This window comes from Helicoverpa armigera, chromosome 30 (assembly GCF_030705265.1).
Source record: "Helicoverpa armigera isolate CAAS_96S chromosome 30, ASM3070526v1, whole genome shotgun sequence".
Taxonomy (NCBI): domain Eukaryota; kingdom Metazoa; phylum Arthropoda; class Insecta; order Lepidoptera; family Noctuidae; genus Helicoverpa; species Helicoverpa armigera.
The window spans coordinates 2,014,307-2,032,965 of NC_087149.1; the positions used below are offsets into that span (position 1 = coordinate 2,014,307).

Genomic DNA, 18,659 nt, shown 5'->3' on the forward strand with positions numbered 1-18,659 from the left:
ACAAAGCAGCCCGGAGCCTGGAAGTTGGTGATTGATTCACCCGTGCATCGGAGAGCACGTAAATGTCGGTCCTCCGGTCGTGTTGGATTGCCGTGCCATCGCGCTATGAGAGTGAAGGAATAGTGAGTGCACCTGTGTCTGCGCAAATGCTCGTGCACTATAATATGTGCTGCACAGTTGGCTAATCTCCTTACATGAGAACAGCCGCCGTAGCCGATAATCGGCTAGGAGGACATCACCATACCATTAAGAAGAAAAAAAACAAGTTTTCACTTTTCATTCAGCTCTCTTTTTAATATTTCAATCTTAAGAAGAAGGTGCTGCTTTTCCAATTCATGCATAACAGTTTTATGCTCCAATTCATTTTCCAAAATTTTCCTATGAATAAGTTTCTGTGCCAGCTCTTCAGCTACAATTTTTCTTTTAATTTCAACTATTTCCAATTTTTCTTCAATAAGCCTGTCATATGGCTTTTTATCTGTCACCTTGCCTAGAACAGAAAAATAATTATTTTACATGGAGCTACTGCCTATCTGACCTCCTGAACCCAGTTACCCGGGCAGACCGATACCCCTAGGTAAAACAGGTTGTATGGAGAATTGCACCATTTAACTATAACGATAGCTGAATCATCTCCAGTCATCAAAATGGCAGATTTGACCGATAGTAGTCTAATATATGGCTGGTTGTATTATCTATACTAATATTGTAAAGCTGAAGAGTTTGTTTGATCGCGCTAATCTCAGGAACTACTGGTCTGATTTGAAAATTTCTTTCAGTATTAGGTAGCCCATTTATCGAGGAAGGCTATAGGCTACTTTTTATCCCGGTACGGGTAGAAGTTCCCACGGGATGCGGGTGAAACTGCTGGCAGAAGCTAGTAAACTATATTTTCTGAATAAAATAAAATCATTGTTTCCCAGCAGTTTCAGTTGCATCCAGGCGGAACTTCTTCACATACAAGGACAAAATATAGCCTATGTTACTCAGGAAGAGTGTAGTTTCCCAACAGTGAGAAGTTTTCAAATTGGTTCAGTAGTGTGTGAGCCTTTGGGGTACAAACAAAAACAAATAATAAGTATAGATATAGGTAGATAAGTTTAGAAGTATGTATTAGTATGGACTAGCTGTTTCCATGCAATTTCACTTAGGTACATTGTGGGGGAACATTCCTCTTAACCTTTTCACCGCCACGCCATATCGGTATTCCTATGCCCTGTACGCCAAGCCCGAAAATCTTAATTTAAATATCTACTAAAAAATACATAAAAGTAATGATTTAATAGGTTTATTTTGTATTTTTCTGCGACCTGTTTTTTGTCGAGTATAGCCGTCGTTGGCGCACAGGGCACGCTTGCTCATGTCGGCTTTAGCCGACATTGGCGTTCAAAAGGTTAAATATATTACACTATAGCTTAAATACTTACTTGCCAAAACCGAGTCTGAGTCAGACTCATATTCACTCACATTAACTTCTACAGGCAAACTAATCATTTCTCTATCTTTCTCCTCTACTAGACTAAGAGGAGATACCATATCTCCACCCTCAGTCTTACAGTTCTCAGCTCCAACAACACTTTTCTTCTTCGCGTCCCTCTTTAACGCTTCATATTTCAATTTCAAATGCTTATGATCGCGATACACATTACAATCCGAAGCTCTATTATATGCCTTCTCGATTTCCCGCCAAGCTTTCTGCTTTTCCCCCCAAGTTGTAGCGTCGCTTTTCTTATTCTCTATGGTGTGCTTTTTGGACTCAATCAACGATATCAGAAGGTTGGTTTCATGTGGTGTAAAGTTAACACTTCTTTCGCGTTTTTGTTTTACCATATTAGAAGAAAATAATAGACTTTATGAACGGGTGTAGCTTTGAAAGCGTCAACACACATGTATTCTAGTCTTTTTTTCGTTGTAAAGTAGATTTTAGTTAGTATTATAATCAGTAATGTGATAGATAACTTACTGATAGACTCGATAAATCTGACTGATAAACAATCTCAAACAAACTATGCCAAAATAATTGACATTTGCGTTTCGTTTCTACAATTCTACATGCACGTTTGGATTTCAAACATGTCGCTAGTCCAGGAGGCGTACTAATTAAATTCTATAATGTTAAACTTATACTTCAGAATGTAAAAAATGTTAACTTGAATTATTTAAAAAATAAAAAGAAGTATTTGATTAATTAAGTTTTGGAATGACAATCATTTGCGTAGTTGTAACGAAACGCAAAAAACGACGTTGCCATTCCGCTTGCTATTAAGTTTCTGATATCTATCTAGGATATAAATTATCATGAAGTTGGTTTGATAACTAATGGACACTTTATCAGTAACCCGGTGAAAGTTTCACCGGGTTTCACCGTGAAACCGGCCCGAAAGAAACATTTATTGGCTTTGAACATGAGTCTGGTACCTACTACTAATACGAAATATACTGACATGCGTTCAAAAAAATCGAGCTTTCCTTCAGAACATGATTTATAAAAAATAAGATGAGACAGGCAAAAACTAATCATCTTATTAATTGCTCCTATGTTATTTCATTAATGTACAAACCGAACGCAAATATTTTTATATAATGTTGAATTAGATTGAATGAGAGTAAATGCTTCCACTTACAAGTGGTATCTTATCCGCTGTAGCGGGAAATTCAAGACATGCTGGTTTTGTTTTATGTTTTACCTAAGATTATGATCTTATAATTCGTTATAATAGTAGGTAGGTATCTATACCTGAGGAAAACAACTAGTACGTATAGTATATAGAACACACGACATTACCTACGGGTAAAACCACTACCTACTTGAATATATTTTTTAATGATAATGATTGTTTGATTAAATGATAATTAGGTATTGTGCAAGTAAATATGGGGAAAGCATAATGAATAAATAATGACTCAATAAAAATAACAAGGAGATTAGGTCCCTATCTGTTAGTGGTATTGACCTCAAAACACAAATAGGCACACTACGAAAAAACTTCGATAAATGTGACGCAAGTGTAGATACCATCATCTCCTGAGCCTTTTCCCAACTATGTTGAGGTCGGCTTCTAGTGTAACCGGATGTAGCTGAGTACCAGTGTTTTACAAGGAGCGACTGCCCTATCTGACCTTCTTAACCCAGTTTCTCGGGCAACCCAATACCCCTTAGTAAGACTGGTTATCAATGAACGAAGTAGTTTCCTCGGGAGCGTGGGTTAAACCGCTGGAAAAGGCTAGTACTAATATAGTTAATATTGTATGTAGTGGTTGTGAGTTTTGGTGATGTTGTAGGGGGTAAGTTCTGGGGCCCGATTCATCTAATTTTACTTAAGCGACATACGATTCACATTCAACTGAGATCCAATCCCGACTTAATTAGGATTGAAGCATATAAAAAATTGTACATTGGCAGTCTTAATGCCACAAGGCATTCTCTACCACCTTATTTTTATAACCAAGATTGTGTAAATTTAGTTAAGTACCTACTCAAATAGAGTATAGAATATTTAAGAAGTCATTGAAGAATAAATAAAACCACAATATCTTTCTTACAATTTATTTCACAGGTAACAGATCTCCCCAATTACATGACCGAGCACACCTGTACGTAGTCTGATCATACTTCGCTTTAGAAAATATAATCTCCTTTAACTCTCCTTGCGCCGTACAAAGTTTACAAATGGTATGTTTAGACCTTACTAAGGGAGCTCTTACTATCCTCGGCCACTGAGGATCATCGGACGGCCTCACCCCCTTTTTAAGTATAACATAAGAAAATAAATCAGCAAATATTTCAGGCTTTGCCGCATACGGTAATGATTCGTACTTCATAAGAAAGTTGCAAGGGGTTTCTTGCTCTAAGTACCGAGGGCAGATGGTATCGTTCGGACACGGTGAGAAAGCAAAACCTTCTTTATTTTTTTTCCCTTTTAAGTTTAAGACAAATTCTCGAGCTTCATTTACAATTTTGAAGCCAGCGTTTGAACCATGTTCGACAATTATTAAGTAGTCTTCAGTTTTGTTCCAAAGTTTTTGTATGGTTTCTAATCGAGATTGCATACTTGGTAATTCAAATAATGAATATGCGGATAGGACTATACTGTATTTCAGATCAGTTGAAGAAGGTAAGAATTGACGTTGGAAATATCCTTTTATTGGCATCTCAACATTGTCTTTCCCTTCGCATAAAATAAGGCGGGCTAAATCATGCATTATAGAAGAAGTATCAACGCAGAAGTATTCAAAAATATCATTTTTCCAGTAGTGGTTCACTGCCCACGTTCCAGTGCCCACTCCAGAGCCAAAGTCAAAGAAACTCCTTGGTCTATAATCGGGATCGAATTTTTTTATTTCGTCCAGAATTCTTACTAGGACTGCATACTCTGGGGCAGCTCGACTCATCAAATATTGTAGACTAGTTGGTTTGTTGTAATCTATATTACCCCACCGATATACATTCTTCTTTAATACATTAAATACTGAACTATTTATCTTGTTTTCATATCCTTTCCTTTCATCTGGTGTAAGATCTTTGTCTATGTTAGCATAAACCTTTTTGGAGATACTATCGTGAAACTTTTTGGCTTTTGCATCGATTTCGCCTTCTTCTGGTGGTAAATGGCGTGAGCGGATGTAGTTGCTTAGTTTTATGCTCTCCTGGTAGTAAGCTTTAGCCCCGGCATCGTCTAAAATAACTTTTATAGCATTCTGTACGTCTGGAGGAATTGACGCTATTTTGACACGATTTGTGCCGGGATGTTTACGAGGTTTGAAGACGTTGGTATCAAAATTCTCCTTTAAGTTAGGGTCGACGGCAACCCGAGTTGTGTAATTAGCGTATATAGGCGTAAAATACTGAATTCTTAACTTTCTAAACATTTTTATAACCTAAAAACTAGCACAGGGCTCACAAAACCAGTGTTTTCATGATAAAACTGTCAGGTTTGACAGACAAAATTTCACAAAATGACAGAAAGTGAGTTGTTCTGAAATACCTACCACAGAGACTCAAGAATAATACATCATCTCCCGAGCCCTTTCCCAACTATGTTAGGGTCTGCTTCCAGTTCAAGCAGATGCAGTTGAGTACCAGTGTTTTACAAGGAGCGACTGCCTATCTGACTTCCTCAACTCAGTTACGCGGGCAAACCGATACCCTTAAGTAAGACTGGTTGTTATACTAACTAAACGCACGAATATGTATTTGTATACTCTGTGGCAAACTGTGTTGTGTTGTTAACCAAACAACAACAAATTCTTTAAAAAAAAAGTATTTCAATTTTACTACTTTATTTTAGTTAAATCATGATAATTATAAGTATATTAGTCAATCTAGTAATTGCAGCTGCAGGAACAAACTCAGAATACTGTCATGCATCGACGAAATCCTGTGAAAATGAAATCGAAACTGCCGATAGCAAAAAGCTGATTTTCTATGATGTCAATCCTCCCGAAGGGTTTAACTTACGCAGAGATGTGTACATGAGGTTCGCTATAATGATATCGGAGGCTCAAAAACGTGGTAAAAGCAACTGGGAGCTAGTATTACCGCCTTGGTATAACCTCTATCATTGGAAGACTAATCGGCGAAAACAAACTCCTTGGAGCCAATTCTTCGATTTAAAAGCATTACAATCGTTTGCTCCCGTTGTCGAAATGCACGAAGTCTTCAGTAGATCTAAGAAAAAGACTTTAGAAATTGATACTTTGTATATTTTAGAAAATTTTGAGGATGCTTTTGAAAATGGCGTTTTTGAGGAAAAATGGGAGGTTCTCGGCGCATGTAGCTACGATGGTCAGTTCTGGGGTTACAAAAACGTCACAGCTAAAGAAGTTTTATGTGTAAAGTTTCAAGGAAAGAACTCAAAACTCTGGGAATTAGTTTCTTTACATCCTCATAATACCAAAATTATGTTCGCGCACGGCGAAATACCTTTACATGATACTTACGGCACAAAAACTTACTGGGATTGCAGAAAAAGCATGAAATTCAACAGCAACCTCGTCAAAATTGCAAAAAAATATATTTCCAAATACTTGAACTGCGATTCCGATCAATGTAAAACGTACCTCAGCGTTCATTGGAGAAGACAGGACTTTGCCCGTAGTCGTGGCAACGATGTACCGTCAATAACGGGCACCGTGAAACAGATTCACAAAGCATTAAAAAAATTACTGAACACTAAAAAGGTTTTCATTGCAACAGACGCATCTATGTCCGAATTAAACAACCTTGAGAAGGAATTATCAAGTCTTGGTTATGAAATTCACTTTTTCTTGCCGAGTAGTAAGATGATCGACGAGTTCGGAGATGGCGGGATAGCAATAATAGATCAAATCATTTGTTCTCATGCGACACACTTTATTGGTACTCATGAGAGTACGTTTACGTTCAGAATACAGGAAGAAAGGGAAATTTTAGGCTTCGATAGTAGTACTACGTTCAATAGACTGTGTCCTGATACTGGTCGCTGTGAAAGAATGTCAAAATGGACAATAGTTAACTGAACAAAAAGGAAATTGAAGTATATTTATCATAAAGACAATAAAATATTACATTGACATACAAAAAAAAATACAAGTGGACCTCTTAAATCTAAACCTACTGAACCAATTTTGAAAATTACTTTACCAATAAAAAGCCATGTTCAGCTCCATATGAACTCCATCATCAGATCAGTTCGACAGTACCATATTATTGTATTGTCATCAGAACTACATACAGCTGCCAATTTTCATGACGCTACGATCCTTGGAAGATGGTTAATTTAGTTACCTAAGATTTCATTACATAGTTACATACAGGTCAACCTAATGTGTTAAACATTGCATATAGGGTCATGAATGAAATAAAAAATGCATTTATTATTGTATAATTTTAAAAATAAGTATCAAACTAAATAATAATGTAGCTGAAGAATATTTTAATTTCAAACTGTGCCATAATTTTAACGCCAAAGCTTAGGTATTTTAAATAAATTATTTCTTTTTTATGACGAAATTGTCTTATCTATTTTTCGCCCGATTTTTCCTACCAATACCACCCCTTTCTCATTAATTTTGGAATACAGTGTTTAGATAGAAAACATCGAAGGACCAAATAAAACAAAGAAATTATTCAGAATGTTTATTTTTATAGGAATTTCGTCAAAATATTAACATTTTCACATCAATAATATATTAATTTAAATAAATAATATGATATTTTGGACATCTCTAAATCTATGTTTATGAGGACAGTTCAAAATTATGTACATGTGCCTCCAAAATTGTGTATTTGAATAGAACAGAAGATAATTACATTAATAGTTTGAAAAATTTCAAATCGAAAAAGATTTTTTATCATTGAATGATATATTTGTCTTAAATCTAAATAATTATCACAATATAAAATTAATTATTAATCACACAACAATAATAAGCATTAAAATAGGTAACAAATATAAATATATCGAGTTCGCGCCACAACTGAACTTAACCCTTAGTCATGCAAAAACAAATAGTTCCACAATTTTAATATCATTTTTATTTAATTTTATTGGACAAGAAGTTGGAATGCACATTTTGTAGTAAAAAAAAAATACATTTTGAAAATATTTAGGCTTAAGCTCAATTAACACCGGAATGGAATAGAAAACATTTTTGAAATAAACTAATAAACTGGTCCATGAAACAAATTACGAGACACAAACCGTCTTACCTCAAAAACTTTTAAACGATAGTTTAAGACTTGTCTAAAAAAATGTCAGATTTTGACGTTGAAATAAGGTCCATTTTGCAGCCACAATTTATTTAGACAAGACACATGTTTAAGTTTTTGTAGTAAGACCAAAAAAGTTTTGGGCTTTCTATCAGTTCAAATGACAGCCGGGACTCAGAAATTTAGGGTCCGTTCAGACAGACCGGCTCGGAGAGTAAATTCTTAATACTATGAAAATCGAGTACCTACTCAGTATTTGTAGTAAGGTTATTTTTGCTTGTGCACTGCTTCTGTCATTAAGAATGCTCGAAGGCGCTCGGTGTGAAATAATAAGAAGAGCCGATCGGCTCCGATCGTGTAGGTACTTTTTCTCGGGCTTGCAGATTTGGCTCCGATTGCATGCTCTTTTAACTGAACGGAGCCGATCGGAGCCGATTCCGGTCTGTGTGAAAAGAAAAATGCGCGCCGATGCTCTCCAAGCCGGTCTGTCTGAACGGACCCTTGCAGTTTTGGCTTTCCATTTGCATGTAAATTGAGCCAAGTCTGTCTACAGAAAACAGTTTTTCAATATCAAAAACTAATTTAATACAATATCAAAACAAATGAGACCACAACAATTTGTACATTTAAAATCATGTATGACACAACAAAAATATTTAAATATTAACTAAATCTAATATTATGCTAGAAATAATATAAAAAAGCAACCATTTGAAAAAAAATTGAACTAAATATACATATAGATTTTTTAATAAATTACAACATGATTAATCTAAACAATTTCGCTAAAATAAAATAAAAACAATATAATTGAACTAATAATTAATATTAAAATGTAAAAATTAACTAAATAAAAAAACTTTTAAGTACCTAAAACAATCGTTTTTTGTTTGTACTTAATTTCCATTTTTATGGCAAATCGGTCTTATTAACTTACCGATTGATTTTAACCTGACTTTACAATGTTTGTTGCTTCCATAAAAATTAAGTTAGTAACTTTCGTAAGTGTAAGAAGTCCAAAAAAAATACGGTAAGCGACTTTTTTTCTAATAGGATATCATCAAATGACCCCTTCCGCTGTGGGTGCAGCGTGAGGGAGTGTCAGACTCTTACTGACTAAAACCCACCATGTTCCTTCTTAAGCCCTTTATGTACGGGCTGCGGGATTGTTCGCGCGGCCCTGGTACATAAAAGGCCTACGACGGAACACGACGGTGTTTAGTCAGTAAGAGTCTGACACTCCCTCACCGCTGCTAACCTATAAGCAGGAGGATTCATTTGATGATTTCCCATAAAAAAATCCCTTTATGTACCAGGGCCGCGGTAACTCGCGCGAACAATTCCGCAGCCCCGGCAGGCTTTGGCCCTGGTAGGCCTCACTGGAATAGGCGACTAACGAAGATATTTTAATTTGTAAAATAGTAAGTCAACGTAAGCCACTTACGCGAGCAAAACTTACAATTAAAATTTGAAAATAAAAAAATAATTCGGTATTATTTAAAAAAAAACCTAGCTAGACTATCAAATCAGGAACTTTTAAATAATATTAAAAACTGACTTAACAATTTGAACACAAAGTATATTATTTCGTTATTGGGTAACTATTAAGACATAGTTGCACCGTTTAAGTATAACGATAACCGAACCATTTTCAGTAGTCAAATCGCCGATGTGAGCAATGCGCGGCAAGTATACGGCTGGTTATGGTTTGGTTATCGTTATAGTTAAATGGTGCAACTGGGTCTTAGAGACTTAATTATATTTAAATAAATGAATATCACAAACAATGCAATATAAAAGAAGAATGTATGAAAAAGTTTCTTTTTAGGTTCCAATCATAGATACAGAAAAAAGGTAAGTAGTACGGTAGACTGCACATCAGTGGTAACTGTCATGCACCTTAACTCGATAGTAATAAGTACGATTTTCCTATAAAACTGTTACCACTGACCTGAAGTTGACTGTACATTATTATGTACAGACGCCAGCAGGTTAACCTACCCAAATCTGTCAAATGTTACCAATTGAACATTAACCTTCCACTATTGTGATAAGGTTGAAAATCTCATCCATCCTCCGAGCCTTTTTCCCAACTATGTTGGGGTCGGCTTCCAGTCTAACAGGATGCAGCTGAGTACCAGTGCTTTACAAGGAGCGACTGCCCTATCTGACCTCTTCAACCCAGTTACCCGGGCAACCCAATACCCCTTGGTAAAACTGAAAGGTTGAAAATCGATTAAAGTAATTTGATAGATTGAGGTAGGCTGATGTGTTGTCGTCCTCTATAAGTTTTTTACCCGACACGGGAATAGAATCTACTTAATTCTGTTCTACAGCCGTGCTTGCTAACACTATTATTTGTTGTGTATAGAATTAAAAATTGACCTAAGATTTTAAATATATCTAAAAAAAACTATTATGTACTTCTAAGACAATAAGTAGGTACTTTTAGTACCAAATGGGTACTTTTAAAACACAGGAATTTTATTGGAATGCGAAAAAATACTAAGTACTTATTTAACCTCCACATTTCTATAAAACAAGCAGCCAACTGGTTAAAAATAGCCGTTCAGTTAAAAAGCTAGCCCTTTTACTAAACAACGTCATTCAATCACTTATGTCATCATCATCCTCCGAGCCTTTTCCCAACTATGTTGGGGTCGGCTTCCAGTCTAACCGGATTCTGCTGAGTACCAGTGCTTTAAAAGGAGCGACTGCCCTATCTGACCCCCTCAACCCAGTTACCCGGGCAACCCGATACCCCTTGGTTAGACTGGTGTCAGACTTACTGGCTTCTGACTACCCGTAATAGAGATGCTCAAAACGTTTAACACTACAACAATTGAACTTTTAGCCATTTTATTGAATGGCTATTTTAACCATTTGGCTTAAACACATGAATTAAGAATTAATGATCCATTTTAGAGACTTCAAATAATTTTTGAGATTTATTTTTCAAAAATATTACGCGTAATTCTGGCGTCATAAATCCAAAAAAATATATAAAAAACCTAGAAATTTCTTTTGATACAAATATCTTTTAAAATAGAGCGGTTTAGTTTTTGAACAACCATAAGAATTCCTTCGCTAACTTCTATACTACTGAGTGGGTGGAGTGTTACAATCATCATCATCATCTCAGCCGGCGGACGTCCACTGCTGAACATAGGCCTCCCCCTTAGATCTCCACAGATACCTGTTGGAGGCGACCTGCATCCAGCGTCGACGGCGACCTTTATAAGGTTGTCTGTCCACCTTGTTGGTGTTACAATAACGAAATTCTATTGGTTGCTTAAAAACTCCTCCGGTCCAATTTGGTGGAGTCTATGCCAAATAAATATTTTTCTCTTTCAAGTGCAATTTAAAATAATAGAAAGAGAAATCAGCGCTATAAATCTTGTCTTCTATGAAAAAAAAAACACAAAATCAAGATTTAAGATTCAAAAATATATTTAACTTAACCGACATTACACTTGTAAGTCACGCTAGCAACTTATGTAAGTTGTAAGTTGTTCTGAGAGATTTTTGTAAGCTATTACGGAGTGTTTTATAGTAGAATGCCGATTAATTATCCAAATTAATGAACTGAGGGCGATTAGGATAATCGAAAATACGTATAATCCCTACTATAAATGCGAAAGTAACTCTGTCTGTATGTCTGTTACGCTTTCACGACTAAACCACTGAAATGATTTTAATAAAATTTGGTACATAGTTAGTCCGCGGGCGGAAGCTAGTCAAATATAGACCGGTAATAAAGAAAACCGGCCAAGTGCGAGTCGGACTCGCGCACGAAGGGTTCCATACCATTATTTAAAATGAGCAAAAAATCACGTTTGTTGTATAGGAGCCCCCCTAAATATCTAGTTTTTAGCATTTGTTGTTATAGCGGCAACACAACGACATCACACGTGAAAATGGCAACTCTCTTACTATCACGGTTCATAAGATACAGCCTGGTGACAGACGAACGGACGGACGGACAGAGGAGCGAAAACAATAGATGTAATGATAATGGAAATGATAATAGCAGGCTTTAACAGAAATACAAAGTATATAACATTAGGACCGATTCGGATTAGAATTGGCGATTCGTTTAATCAGCGTTTTATAAATGTGTAGTAGCATTTATAATTTAACAGTAAGTCGCTTACGCGAGTACAACTTACAAGTATAAGGCCGGCTTAAAAAAACAGTACTTACGTACTTTAAGATTTAAACCCGTAACTAACAATATTACCTAATATTTATATCCATTTATCATCTTTTTTGCTGTTGAGTAATGGAGATTCTTCTTTTGGGTCTTTTGAGGGAGAATCAGGTTTTCCATTGACATATTTAGCTGAGTTAACGCAAGAAACGATGTAAGGGATACCTGCTAAGTCAGAGGATAGGGGATTGTAATACTGTCGGTAGCAAAATATAGCTACTGTAAACCCTAGTATAGATCCCACGAGTATATCTGTAAAAGGAATTTGTTGTTTAAATTTAAAGATTAAAAATAAGTATAAGCTTTATCAATTGGGTATAGTTATCGGCACAAATCTTGAGCTCTGACCTACATCTGAGCAGAAGTGATTTATTGGCAAGGAACCAATCCCGAGTGACGGCTATGACGCGATGCACTGCGGGCCAATCACCGCTTTAGCCCGCCACCGCGCCTCACTTCATAAAACAAAAGGGACTCAATAAATTACTTCTGCACAGGTGAAGGTCAGCGCTCAAGATTCGTGCCGATGGTTATAGTTGACTCTTTAAAAAATATTATTTTATCATAATGGCGTGTAAGGCCGATTTCGAACACGGCAGCTGTTCTCGTGTAAGGAGATCAGCCGGACATATTATAGTGCACGAGCATTTGCTTGGACACAGGTGCACTCACTATTCCTTCACTCTCATAACCCGATGGGACGGCAATCCGACACCACCGGAGAGAGATCAGGCGCAGGACCGACATTTACGTGCTCTCCGATGCACAGGTGTAGCAATCACCAACTTTGTGAAAGTTTCAAGACCCGGGAATCGAACCCGAGACACAAAGCAGAGCAGAGCAGTCGAAATACAAGCAGAAATACACAAAATACAAGCTGTTGATTTGCATCCGTGTAAAATTTCAGGAGGTTGACATAAAATGAAAGTACCATATGTGCTGCTTTTTTTTGTTCTTGTAATTTAATAGTATTTCAGAATTACCCAAAATCTATGAATGATCGTATGCTTTGTGTTTGCATTTCTGTGAGAGCGCAGCGCGGTTATAAGGCTAGTAAGACACGCGCCGATTTTAAATACACTGACGGATTGCTGTAAATAATAAAAAAAAACTTACCCAATTTATTGTTGATTTGGGTCGCATAATTAAGTCCTTGAATTTGACACGGATGCAAATCAACAGGGGTCCGATTCTCCTAAATTAATAATGTCAAAATCGAATCACAATATGATCGCAATAGCAGTTTTAAGCATATCGGGCATTCTGCTACTAATAAAAGACCAATCGTATTCGATTGACATTTGATTGGTGTGCGATTGGTCTGCTATTTCGGTGATTTAATCATTTTGCAATCGTAAATCATTTGCAGACAAAATGATTCATTATTGAATGACAGAAAAGGATAAAAACGTTTATTTCAAAGAAAAAATGCCACATACGCTTCAATCGTAATCGAGTCGGGATTGGATCTCAGTCGAATCGAGTCGAACATGAATCGTATGTCGCTTAAGTAAAATTAGGAGAATCGGGCCCCAGCTTGTATAATATAAAGTCTATTTTGCACATCTTCACCTACCTTGCCAATGATGATGATAATCACAACTCCTGGACAGAGCGACACAGCCAGCCACCATGAGAGGTAGGAGACACGTGACGACTCTCAGGCCGCTGCCTCTTCGTCGAGATAGCACGCCTAACCGACCGCAGAGCCACGCCGATGCCATGCCGAGCGAACAGAACGATACTAGGAACGATACAACATAATATTATAGAAAAATATATGCACAGAATTATTAAGAAGATCCTTCTTCTTCTTCTTTCTCCTACCATGTTCCCAAATTTTACTTGGGGTCGGCGCAATATGTCATCCTCTTCCATTTTCCCCTGTCGCTCGTCATATTGACACTCACTCCCTTCCTATTCATGTCATCTGTCAGGCAATCCATCCATCTTTTCTTAGGTCTTCCTCTTCCTCTCCATCCATCTACATTCATACTTAGCACACACTTTCGTCCCTCCTCATTACATGCCCTTACCATGACAATCTTCTACTTCTCATCTTTTCTGTAACTTGCGCTACTTTCAGACTTCCTCTCGTGTAATCATTCCTCACTTTATCCATTCTTGTCACACCACACATCCATCTCAACATTCTCATTTCTGCTACATGCACTCTCTTCTCTTCCCTTATTATAAAAAAATATATAAAAGCGACACAGCCAGCAACCATGAGAGGTAGTAAACACGTGACGACTCTCAGACCGCTGCCTCTTCGTCGAGATAGCACGCCTAACCGACCGCAGAGCCACGCCGATGCCATGCCGAGCGAACAGAACGATACTAGGAACGATACAAGATAATATTATAGAAAAATATATGCACAGAATTATTAAGAAGATCCTTCTTTTTCTTCTTCCCTTGTTCCCAATTTTATTTGGGGTCGGCGCACAGAATGATACTAGGAACGATACAAGGCACTTTTTCATTAAAACACCAATGACCTCTCCCGCTGTGGGTTAGCAGCGGTGAGGGAGTGTCAGACTCTTACTGACTAAACACCGTCGTGTTCCGTCGTAGGCCGCGTATGTACCAGCGCCGCGGTAATGAGCGCGAACAATCCCGCAGCCGCGGCGGTCATTGAAGTTGTCTCAAAAGGGAGTTTCTTTCTCTATTCATGTCATCTTTCAGGCAATCCATCCATCTTTTCTTAGGTCTTCCTCTCCATCCATCTATCTACAATCATACTTAGCACACATTGTGTTGCATGCGTATCATCCCTCCTCATTACATGCCCATACCATGACAATCTTCTACTTCTCATACGGTTACTATACGGGTACTACCTCTCATCACGGTTCATGAGATACAGCCTGGTGACAGACGGACGGACGGACAGAGGAGCGAAAACAATAGGGTCCCGTTTTACCCTTTGGGTATGGGCTAAAAAACGTAACCTATACTTAGATATTTTTTCTGACAGGCAGAGGGAAATTCAAACACACCACTATTTTTTTATTAGTGCAAATACTTAAAGGGCTTATTTAAAAAGTTCTTAGTATTATCTATGCAAAGTTTCAAAAACTAATATTCATAATCAGCAAAGTTATTAGCGATAAGTTATATCCAAAAATGACACTCAATTCATGGAAACATTGTACAGGTCATTCCAAGTAATTCATAGTAGTATTCATTAGTCATATTCTGTCGCTCTCGCATTCGCGTGCTCTCGAACTTGCCCCCTTGATTCAATTATGAATTTACCAAATAAGACAAATTTTCCTGGACAATTTTGGGATTTCGTTTTTTTTTAGTTTTGATTACACAAATATGATCAGTAACGGGTACAGATAGAGCCCCATTTTTTTGTGTACTATTTAAAAAATAGTGGTGTATAAGTATATATTTTTTTTGGTCTTTTAAAATATTTTGTATAATTTTAAATGTACTTACAGCTGCTATGCCCACTAGGGAACGACTTTCTGCCCTCCATAATTTCAGTAGCATCTCCGGTACATTGCAGGTACTTGGTCTCAACGCCGTCCGGAAAACAACGGTAGTAGAAATCGGGTCGAGGTCGCCCTGAGTTAATTGAAAATAACACTTAAAATATCGGTCTTAAGGATTACTTTACATATTAAACTTAAATCTAGGGTACCTTTCCAATCAACATAGAGTTAATCTAAGGATTTTATGCGAAGCGAGTTACTTTTGTAGATTATTTTTTATATATCCTTATTTTTTTTAGGTAGTAACTAAATAAAAATAAATTTAGAACCTTGTTTGTCTATTTTCTTTACATATTATAACTAAATAGTGTTTTCTCAAGGTCATACCCCTATGATCCTAATGTGCCCAGGGCCTCAAATAGTTTAAAGACGGCCCTAATTATAAGATTATTAGACAGATTTATTTTAATGGTTTTCACTCACCAACAATAAGTTTCATCATATCCGTCAGGACTCCATTTATTCCGAGCGCTAAAGACCATGATAATAAAATCTGAAAAGAAATTTTTCTATATTGCCATCGGCCTAGCCTTTTCCCAAACCAACTCAAACTCTTTGAATGCCCCTTCACCACCTCCTATGTGTTTTTGGTGGGAAGAAGTGGCGCAACCAACTCCCCAGCAACACATGTCTGTCTGTAGGTTAGAAAAACCTCTATGCTATGTTAGGGGTCGGCTACCAGTCCAACAAAATGAAGCTACCAGCTCAACCCTGCGATTCGAAAAAAAAAATAGTTCAATAATCCATTTCGCAAAGGAACGTTATAAGTTATTCTTTACACAAGATTTATCTTGTTTCCCCCCAAACGTGTTTAAAGATATTGACATCTTCAAGTATTTTTTGTAAACTTATCAACTAGAAATAAATATCATCATCATCATCAGCATATCGCAGTCCACTGCTGGACATAGGCCTCTCCAAGTGCACGCCACTGAGATCGATTTTCGGCTTCTCGCATCCAGCTCCTGCCAGCCGTCTTGCGCAAGTCATCACTCCACCGTGCCTGAGGATGTCCTACACTACGTTTGCCGAGCCGTGGTCTCAAAAAAAAAAATGAATTCTACTCTTACCTCGAACGCATCATTGCAATCATTGCAGCCAGCCCAAGCGATGAGTGACAATGTGCACGGTACCGACAGAACTATAGCCCAGAGTGCTCCCCCGGGTACGTATGACTCCATGTGAGGGTACATGAAGTCCGATTCCAGTTCAGCTTTCTGAATTACACGGGTGAACGGCTCCATTGTTTCCATATAACTAAAAAATATAAACAAGAAGTGCGAATCAGAAGGGTTCCACACCATTATTTAGGAAATGAGCAAAAAAAATCACGTTTTTTGTATGGGACCCCCTCAAATATTTTTTTTTCTAGTTTTCAGTATTTGTTGTTATAGCGGCAACAGAAATACATCATCTGTGAAAATTTCAACTCTCTATCACGGTTCGTCAGATACAGCCTGGTGACAGACGGACGGACAGAGGAGCGAAAACAATAGGGTCCCGTTTTACCCTTTGGGTACGGAACCCTAAAAAGATTATTAACCCCTTGTATAGAAGTGTGCAGATCCACATGACAAACAATTGATTTTCTATTATCCTCTCATTACCGGCATTCAAGCAATTAAGGATGTGGTGGCCTAGTGTGTACAGAACCAACCTCTCAAGTATGAGTATGCGGGTTAGATTCCAGGTCATTCAAGTACCAATGCAACTTTCCTAAGTATATCTTGGACTGTGTTTCGGATGGCATGTTACTGTAGGTCCCAGCTGTCATTGAACATATTTGGCAGTAGTTACTGGTACTCAGATGCCAGTAAGTCTGACAAAACTAGTCTTACGTAGGGGTATTGGGTTTTTATTGGGTTTCCCGGGTAACTGGTTTGAGGAGGTCAGATAAGCAGTTGTTTCTTGTAAAGCACTGGTACTCAGTTGCAGATGATGAAGTACAATAAGGTAATCCCTACTAATATTATAAATGCAAAAGTAACTCTGTCTGTCTGTCTGACTGAGTTGACCTTGGGAAAGAACATAGGATAGTTTTTATCCCGACTTTTGAAGAGTTCTCTTGGACACGCGATATAACCAAACTCTACACGGGCGAAGCCATGGGCAGAAACTAGTATTCTATAAGGAGCTTCTGCAGTTTCACCCGCTTTCCGCAGTGGGATAAAAACTAGCCTACATAGTTGTAGATCCATTTTTTTTATAAATAAATAAAAAAAATACTTATGAATTTACAACACGCAATTAACTAAGTCAACCACATACGGCAATCAATTAATAACTGTGACGATAAAGCGATATGGTTAGATGACAATTATCTTTTATATGTCGAAAGAAAAGTCAAATCAATGTGCGCCAAAAATTAAAAAAAAATTAAATACTACAATCGTTTTTCAGAAAACCAATGTTTAAAAATAAAAAACAGGACCCCTAACAGATGTTTGACAATCAAACTAAAAGCTAAACCACGATTTGCGGCAAATAAACACATATTTCATTGATAAATTACAAAAAATTGTTTGTAAATATTTCGGTAACATATGGCTCGGACTTACCAAAAGGCGGACATCAATATTAACCGCACGATGATCTCAATAAATAAATTTAAGTTGGCTGAACGTATTAGCGGCATTTTAATTAAGTATTTTACATAAATATATTGATAACTTTGATATTACAATTCGCACTACTGAAAATTTTGTGATATTGGTTTTGACGTTTGACTAGTGTTTCGTTCGGAAACCATTCTGTTAATTTATAAGCGAAATTGCGTTTCAATTCTACAGATGCTGCGCGTGTTATCTTTTTATTTAATTTATGTTTTAAGATGCAAGTGCAGAAAATACATGCTAGTTATCAGCTCAAAAGCAAATTACTAGATTAGTAGCAGTTACTAGAGTGCAAGTCAGAGTTCTCGCCTTAGGCGCCACCTAGACAATCTGTTAAATAGTGTAATAATAATGGCGTCCTAGCCAATTGTCTTTGTTGTTCTCATGCAAACAGATCAGTTAGCTGCTTTGTCAGTAAGATTCTGGTACTCCCCCACGCTGTACCCACAGCGAGAGGGGTCGTCTGATGATTTCCCATAAAAATAAATGGTTTGAAAGTTCAGTTTACAGTACAATATTGTAGTATTTAGTGTGCGTTCCGCTGCGCGAACGCACACTAGTATTTAAGTTTCAATTAAAAATACAGTCAAAAATTGAGCCCAGCTTTGAATTATCGGGTACGTGCTTTAGTGTTTATTTAC

At 37.2% G+C, this 18,659-nt stretch overlaps 4 protein-coding genes across 5 annotated transcripts; 1 reads left to right on the forward strand and 3 right to left on the reverse strand.

The window, feature by feature from the left end:
• Nucleotides 1-266: 266 nt before the first annotated feature.
• Nucleotides 267-1,999, reverse strand: LOC110382089 (uncharacterized). The gene is made up of 2 exons (XM_064042992.1): nt 1,428-1,999; nt 267-490 (listed from the first exon to the last, which is right to left on the reverse strand). Exons 1-2 carry the CDS (start codon nt 1,828-1,830, stop codon nt 270-272), a joined length of 624 nt encoding a protein of 207 aa, XP_063899062.1. The 5' UTR covers nt 1,831-1,999; the 3' UTR covers nt 267-269.
• A 1,534-nt stretch (nt 2,000-3,533) lies between these two features.
• Nucleotides 3,534-4,958, reverse strand: LOC110382096 (methyltransferase-like protein 17, mitochondrial). The gene has a single exon (XM_021342584.3). The coding sequence runs from the start codon at nt 4,867-4,869 to the stop codon at nt 3,547-3,549; it is 1,323 nt and encodes a 440-aa protein (XP_021198259.3). The 5' UTR covers nt 4,870-4,958; the 3' UTR covers nt 3,534-3,546.
• A 235-nt stretch (nt 4,959-5,193) lies between these two features.
• On the forward strand, nt 5,194-6,984 carry LOC110382097 (GDP-fucose protein O-fucosyltransferase 2). The gene has a single exon (XM_021342585.3). The coding sequence runs from the start codon at nt 5,296-5,298 to the stop codon at nt 6,496-6,498; it is 1,203 nt and encodes a 400-aa protein (XP_021198260.3). The 5' UTR covers nt 5,194-5,295; the 3' UTR covers nt 6,499-6,984.
• Nucleotides 6,985-7,104: 120 nt separating this feature from the next.
• LOC110382085 (phospholipid phosphatase 5) lies at nt 7,105-18,142 on the reverse strand. Of its 2 annotated transcripts, XM_064042847.1 has the most exons (6): nt 17,965-18,142; nt 16,477-16,663; nt 15,830-15,899; nt 15,351-15,479; nt 13,477-13,644; nt 7,105-12,152 (listed from the first exon to the last, which is right to left on the reverse strand). In XM_064042847.1, exons 1-6 carry the CDS (start codon nt 18,039-18,041, stop codon nt 11,938-11,940), a joined length of 846 nt encoding a protein of 281 aa, XP_063898917.1. In that variant the 5' UTR covers nt 18,042-18,142; the 3' UTR covers nt 7,105-11,937. The 2 variants fall into 2 exon arrangements, with proteins under 2 accessions (XP_063898917.1, XP_063898918.1); XM_064042848.1 differs by lacking the exons at nt 7,105-12,152; nt 13,477-13,644 and adding an exon at nt 13,686-14,240.
• Nucleotides 18,143-18,659: the final 517 nt, after the last annotated feature.

Bases quoted from the DNA above. Each gene is read 5' to 3' on its own strand.
- LOC110382089 (XM_064042992.1), bottom strand. From the start codon at position 1,830: ATGGTAAAACAAAAACGCGAAAGAAGTGTTAACTTTACACCACATGAA. The intron at 491-1,427 runs GTAAGTATTTAA...TTTCTGTTCTAG, and splicing joins CTCAGACTCGGTTTTGGCAA to GCAAGGTGACAGATAAAAAG.
- LOC110382096 (XM_021342584.3), bottom strand. From the start codon at position 4,869: ATGTTTAGAAAGTTAAGAATTCAGTATTTTACGCCTATATACGCTAAT.
- LOC110382097 (XM_021342585.3), top strand. From the start codon at position 5,296: ATGATAATTATAAGTATATTAGTCAATCTAGTAATTGCAGCTGCAGGA.
- LOC110382085 (XM_064042847.1), bottom strand. From the start codon at position 18,041: ATGCCGCTAATACGTTCAGCCAACTTAAATTTATTTATTGAGATCATC. The intron at 16,664-17,964 runs GTAAGTCCGAGC...TATATTTTTTAG, and splicing joins ATATTGATGTCCGCCTTTTG to TTATATGGAAACAATGGAGC. The intron at 15,900-16,476 runs GTAAGAGTAGAA...ATTTCTTTTCAG, and splicing joins ATTGCAATGATGCGTTCGAG to ATTTTATTATCATGGTCTTT.